The sequence below is a fragment of the Ictalurus furcatus genome, chromosome 13 (assembly GCF_023375685.1).
Source record: "Ictalurus furcatus strain D&B chromosome 13, Billie_1.0, whole genome shotgun sequence".
Classification (NCBI taxonomy): domain Eukaryota; kingdom Metazoa; phylum Chordata; class Actinopteri; order Siluriformes; family Ictaluridae; genus Ictalurus; species Ictalurus furcatus.
The window spans coordinates 422,073-428,687 of record NC_071267.1 but is presented as its reverse complement, the minus strand read 5'-3'; the positions used below and the strand labels follow the sequence as shown (position 1 = coordinate 428,687).

At 43.8% G+C, this 6,615-nt stretch overlaps 1 protein-coding gene across 3 annotated transcripts in view; it reads right to left on the bottom strand.

The window, feature by feature from the left end:
* Positions 1 to 1,936: 1,936 nt before the first annotated feature.
* Positions 1,937 to 6,615, bottom strand: part of plekha1b (pleckstrin homology domain containing, family A (phosphoinositide binding specific) member 1b) — a 7,173-nt gene continuing 2,494 nt past the window's right edge. For all 3 annotated transcript variants that reach the window (XM_053640021.1, XM_053640022.1, XM_053640020.1), the window contains one exon: positions 1,937 to 3,916. In XM_053640021.1, coding sequence (XP_053495996.1) covers positions 3,703 to 3,916 — 214 coding nt within the window. In that variant the 3' untranslated portion in view covers positions 1,937 to 3,702. The remainder of the gene's footprint in view (positions 3,917 to 6,615) is intronic.

Below are 6,615 nucleotides of genomic sequence, written 5' to 3'. Positions count from 1 at the left end.
AGTAGATGCTTTATGAGCGGTAATAGTGGCAGTAGATGCTTTATGAGCAGTAATAGTGGCAGTAGAAGCTTTATGAACAGTAATAGTGGCAGTAGATGCTTTATGAGCAGTAATAGTGGCAGTAGAGGCTTTATGAGCAGTAATAGTGGCAGTAGAAGCTTTATGAGCAGTAATAGTGGCAGTAGATGCTTTATGAGCAGTAATAGTGGCAGTAGATGCTTTATGAACGGTAATAGTGGCAGTAGATGCTTTATGAACAGTAATAGTGGCAGTAGAAGCTTTATGAACGGTAATAGTGGCAGTAGATGCTTTATGAACAGTAATAGTGGCAGTAGATGCTTTATGAGCAGTAATAGTGGCAGTAGAGGCTTTATGAGCGGTAGAAGTGGCAGTAGATGCTTTATGAGCGGTAATAGTGGCAGTAGAAGCTTTATGAGCAGTAATAGTGGCAGTAGATGCTTTATGAGCAGTAATAGTGGCAGTAGATGCTTTATGAACGGTAATAGTGGCAGTAGATGCTTTATGAACGGTAATAGTGGCAGTAGAAGCTTTATGAACGGTAATAGTGGCAGTAGATGCTTTATGAACAGTAATAGTGGCAGTAGAAGCTTTATGAGCAGTAATAGTGGCAGTAGAGGCTTTATGAGCAGTAATAGTGGCAGTAGATGCTTTATGAGCGGTAATAGTGGCAGTAGAGGCTTTATGAGCAGTAATAGTGGCAGTAGAAGCTTTATGAGCAGTAATAGTGGCAGTAGATGCTTTATGAGCAGTAATAGTGGCAGTAGATGCTTTATGAGCGGTAATAGTGGCAGTAGAAGCTTTATGAGCGGTAATAGTGGCAGTAGAGGCTTTTTGAGCGGTAATAGTGGCAATAGAAGCTGTATTGGTGGCAGCTTCAGTAGTAGTGGCAGTAGAGGCTTTACGAGCGGTAGCAGTGGCAGTAGGGGCTTTATGAGCAGTAATAGCGGCAGAAGAGGCTTTATGAGCAGTAATAGCAGCAGTAGAACCTTTATGAGCAGTAATAGTGGCAGTAGAAGCTTTATGAGCAGTAATAGTGGCAGTAGAAGCTTTATGAACGGTAATAGTGGCAGTAGATGCTTTATGAGCAGTAATAGTGGCAGTAGATGCTTTATGAACGGTAATAGTGGCAGTAGATGCTTTATGAGCAGTAATAGTGGCAGTAGAAGCTTTATGAGCAGTAATAGTGGCAGTAGATGCTTTATGAACAGTAATAGTGGCAGTAGATGCTTTATGAGCAGTAATAGTGGCAGTAGAGGCTTTATGAGTGGTAGAAGTGGCAGTAGAAGCTTTATGAGCAGTAATAGTGGCAGTAGAGGCTTTATGAGCAGTAATAGTGGCAGTAGATGCTTTATGAGCGGTAATAGTGGCAGTAGAGGCTTTATGAGCAGTAATAGTGGCAGTAGAAGCTTTATGAGCAGTAATAGTGGCAGTAGATGCTTTATGAGCGGTAATAGTGGCAGTAGATGCTTTATGAGCGGTAATAGTGGCAGTAGAGGCTTTATGAGTGGTAGAAGTGGCAGTAGATGCTTTATGAGCAATAATAGTGGCAGTAGAGGCTTTATGAGCAGTAATAGTGGCAGTAGATGCTTTATGAGCGGTAATAGTGGCAGTAGAGGCTTTATGAGCGGTAATAGTGGCAGTAGAAGCTTTATGAGCAGTAATAGTGGCAGTAGATGCTTTATGAGCAGTAATAGTGGCAGTAGATGCTTTATGAGCGGTAATAGTGGCAGTAGAAGCTTTATGAGCGGTAATAGTGGCAGTAGAGGCTTTTTGAGCGGTAATAGTGGCAATAGAAGCTGTATTGGTGGCAGCTTCAGTAGTAGTGGCAGTAGAGGCTGTACGAGCGGCATCTTCAGTGCTTAAAGGAATTGTCATAAAAATTCTAGAGGGAGACGAAACACACTCCAAGCAGCACTTAAAATTGGTCAGTTTTAATCTTCAAACTCTTTCACATAATAAATAAACGCACACGATTTACAAACATCAGGTACACAACTGGAGAAACCAAAAATAGCTTGTTGTCATAAGGAAAGTGTGCACTTAACACGGCTCGGAACAGTGTCAGACTCGTGCAGCGCCCTTTACGGGCGAACGAGTCGACACGTGACCGCGATGCAGAGCGACAGACGTCACGTTTCCACGATACAACATCAGGGAAAACTTTTTCCTTTTCTTTTCTTTTTTTTTTTTTACAAGAATAATCCTCACAAAACAACATCAACAACAACAACAACAAAAAGTTCGACTGTTGGTACTGGGCAAGTTGGAGAGGTTACTAAATGAATACACCGTCAAAAACAATGAGTAACATTAGTGTGGAGTTAGTGTGCTTTCATTCACAATATGCTAAGCAGAATATAGTAGCTTTCATTCGTTGTTAGCATAACATTTTTTGGGGGTAAGTAGTCCATCATTTCATAACGTCAACATAAAGAAAAGTGCTTCTTACAGGTTGCTCGCTAACATTCCTTAAAATTCCAGACCTGCCAATCCCACTGGTCTAATCTAGAAATCAGATGGCTACCGTATATATATTTAAGCGATGTTAATTATATACACGTGTCTAACGTTAGCCAAATCACACGCACGTATAGATTTGATTTCATCGACGAATTTAAAACAAAAAGCACATGAGATGAGGGAAGGGGTGGGGCTTACATGGGTTAAGTCAGTTAATATCAGAGAGTTCAAAACTGTCAATCATTCCAGATTCATATGTTGATTGGCTCATCATCTCAGCTGCTTTACTGGAGAGAGAGAGAGAGAGCGAGAGAGAAAAATACGCAAAACGCCTGAAGGTTGGCAGGTCTGAGATTCCTTTAAGAAAACATCTGTACTAATAAAAACCTCTGCGCTCAGAACATGACATCTTCACTATATAAGTTTCCCCAAGTGTGTATAACGGGATTCTACACCACCAACTAAACCTGACGAGAAAAACATCTCCGCGTTTCGATTTCCTGACCGGTTCTGCTCTAAAATAAAGCTCTTATAACTATTACAGTCAGTGTGTGTATACAGATCTTCAAATATAATAAACGATTACGTCTTCTAAATTCAAAATAATTCGTAGAAATCTTACAGGTAGCAGTGTTCTCTAGTTTACTTTCTTTAAAAAGGGATGATAAAAGGATTTAAAACAGTTCAGTTGGACAGAGCGGGGAATTCAATACACTGATTTAAGAGGGAGAAAACATGATGACGGGGGACAGGAGAAAACCAAACTGCACCCCAGGAGAAAGCAGGTGAAGAGGAAAAAAACGAAAAACCCCCAGATCTATCATTTCATTCATTTAAAATTTGTATTCTTCAGTTCTGAAACGCTTTGATTAGGACTAGTAACGTGTGGGAAAACCCGCCGTCCTCAAGAGGAGTCTGGAAAGTGGGAACTAATCACAGAATCCCATAATCCTTAGGGCAGATCCAGCGTGTTGTGCTAGGTCGTCTCTAGTCCATCGCAGCGTCCACGTTGTCCTGCACGTGCAGACCCGTGGTCATTCTGTCAATCAGTCTGTGCTTCGTCTCGTCTCGACTCAGGTGTGCGCGTGCGTTTTAGTCGCTGTTTTACCGCCGTAGATATTCACACCTCTGTAATTTGCAGATCGTCAGAGTCGTTAAGAGAGGGTGGGCAAACCTCTGCGCTGTTCCTCCGCTCCCAGGGCGAGACCGTATCGCTACTGCTTACTTGAAAAAAAGGCGGGGAGCCTCCTGGAGCGACAGGCGGCTGCGTGGGCTGCCCCGCAGGAGACCGCGGAGGTCCGGCTCGTCCCACGCCGTGCTGATGGCCCGCGGGGAAGTGGCACTCTGAGAAGTGGAGCTCGGCGGAGATGGGCGAGCGAGGGACTGGGGGGCCTTGTTCGCTGCAGTAAAAGCTGGAGGGGTGTTCCCGGCGCTCCTGTAGAAAGGGTGAGAGCAGAAGGGGAATAAAGTCACACACACACACACACACACACACACACACACACAACAAACATTCAGTCAGTGAGAAAACACATGGTACCATTTCTAGTGTGTTCAGACATGGTAGTACAGGCTAGCATCAGTAGTAATAGCAGCACAAGCTTTGGGAGTGGCAGCAGAAGCTTAAGAGGCATTTAGTAGTAGTTGAAGCTTTAAGGATGGCAGCTTCAGTGGTAGAAGCAGTAGAACAGTTAAGTGGCAACTGCAGTGCTAGTGGCATTAGAAGCTTTGGGAGTGGCAGCTTTAGTGGTAGCGGCAGCGTAGCTTGAGGAGAGGATGCTCTAGTGGTAGTTAAAGCTTTGGGAGTGGCAGCTTCAGTAACAGTAGAAGGTTTAGGAGCGGCAGCTTCAGTAGCAGAGGAAGGTTTAGGAGTGGCAGCTTCAGTAGCAGTAGAAGGTTTAGGAGTGGCAGCTTCAGTAGCAGAGGAAGGTTTAGGAGCGGCAGCTTCAGTAGCAGTAGAAGGTTTAGGAGTGGCAGCTTCAGTAGCAGTAGAAGGTTTAGGAGTGGCAGCTTCAGTAGCAGTAGAAGGTTTAGGAGCGGCAGCTTCAGTAGCAGTAGAAGGTTTGAGAGTGGCAGCTTCGTGGCATTGGAAGCTTTAGCTACTACAACAGTGATATGCAGCAAATCTTATAATAATAATAATAATAATAATAATAATAATAATAAGCACTCAGACTGGTAGCAGCATGAAGAACAGTGGCAGCAGCTGCAGCCTGAAATTTTACTCTCCGAAAGCTAACCAGCAGCAGAAGTCACAGATAAATAGAGGAGACATTAGCTAAAATCAGCCTTTCAGACATGTAGTGGGAGTGAGTGTGGAGGGTACAGCACACATGCAGCTCAAGTATTTAGCACAAAGCCATTAAGGGTGTTAAACCGTATCACATATACGGTTCTGAAATGAATGGATGTGCGATGTTCTGGATGAACGATGACGAACGCTGAGGATCACAAGGAGAGAGAAATGATCATTCAAGGGAAGATGCTCCTGCACATTTACACACACCAAACATCACGACTCTTCTCAGCGCTGGGGAATCGGCGCCGCTGAATAAAAATGTTCGGACGCGGTACCGGACGTGCCTGTGCACGTCTAACAACCTCCGACACACACCACGCGGCGTAGCACAGGGAGTGTTTATATCCGTCAAACGCCTGATCCTATCGTTTTTCTACAGCAGTGCGCTCGTCAAAACAGAGCCCGCTTAAAAGATAAGCTCGTTTCACAGCCACGGAAACACACACACACACACACACACACACACACGAGTAAAGCCACTAGCAACCTTCAAACAATCGTGCTTCCAAAACCGTGGCGCTTCCACCTTAACACTAAACAACGTATTTAAACAAATAGCTACTAAAACGTGACGTACTCAGGCTCGCTTTTAACCGAACGTACACCGTGTAACAGGAACCATACCTTTTTTCCTCCCTTTTTAAATCTGTCAATTAAAACAAATCCAAATGATGGCAAGCATAACCTCCCTTCCATTTCTGGAAGAGAGAGAGGAAAACCCCCAAAACAATATCAACCCTCACCTGAAAAACGAGCTGCACCTATACCGAGCTGTAGTTCACATTCGATTAGGACTGTATGTCTATCGGGTATCGTGAATCATGAATGTATAACGCATTATAAAAGACGTCGGTGCATGGAGATCGTTCATCCTTAGTCACGGCCTGGTCGGGGTCACGGAGGTTTAAACTGGGCTAAGCTAGTCTGTTCAGATTTGGAAACTAGAACCAAATCATTTCATGAGTTTAATATGCTATTAGTGTTATAACGCGTTCTCGTGAATATGATCGTGTGCGTGATTCCTTATCAATATATATATATATATATATATCTGTTGTAAATATTCCTTTATACGTACACGGCCGTTACGGACGTGAATTGTATTCTAGTCCAGTGAAACATCTGGGTCCTGATGATGATGATTACTGTTATTATTAGACTTCTCACGTTATGTTTAGCAACACGACCTCAACGTAAAGGAAGAAAACGTGACTTCATTTGGAAGTGCTAGTGTGAACAGGAAGTGAGGCGGTGTCTCGGCAGCGGCGTGACGTTGGGATTTACTACATCTCCTTTGGGAGCAAGTGCTGACGATCCCAACGGCTTCTCATCTTCCTCCATCACCAAGGCGCGGGGACAGAAAGTGCCTGGCCCCCTTAATCGCTGCTTGTAGCTACGTTCCTTATATTTATCGTCAGGGTAAAATGTAAATGTGAAACGAATCCATTAAAAAAAAAAAAAAAGGGTTTCAAAGCCAGAAGTGGGCTCTCGAGTGTATGACATTTTATTGTGAAACGGAAACCACACGAACGCAAACCCGTTCGCCGTTTCCTCCCAAATGCACCTCCGCGAGCCGTGCTGCAGAAATGCGGGTGAAGAAGTGAGATCGATGGGTTGATGGATGGATGGATGGACGAAAGTGGCAGTATGAAAGGCGTCATGGATGAAAAGTCGTTCAGGCGTGACATGAGAGCTGATTTTAGTCGGTTTGTTTGCTTTTGATGTGTTTTGTGGGTTAAAAAACAAAAACAAAAGAGGCAGGGAAGCGGAAAACTAAAAAAAACGAATAGAATATTCTAATAAACCTACAGAAGCTCTACTGCGTTACACGCTGA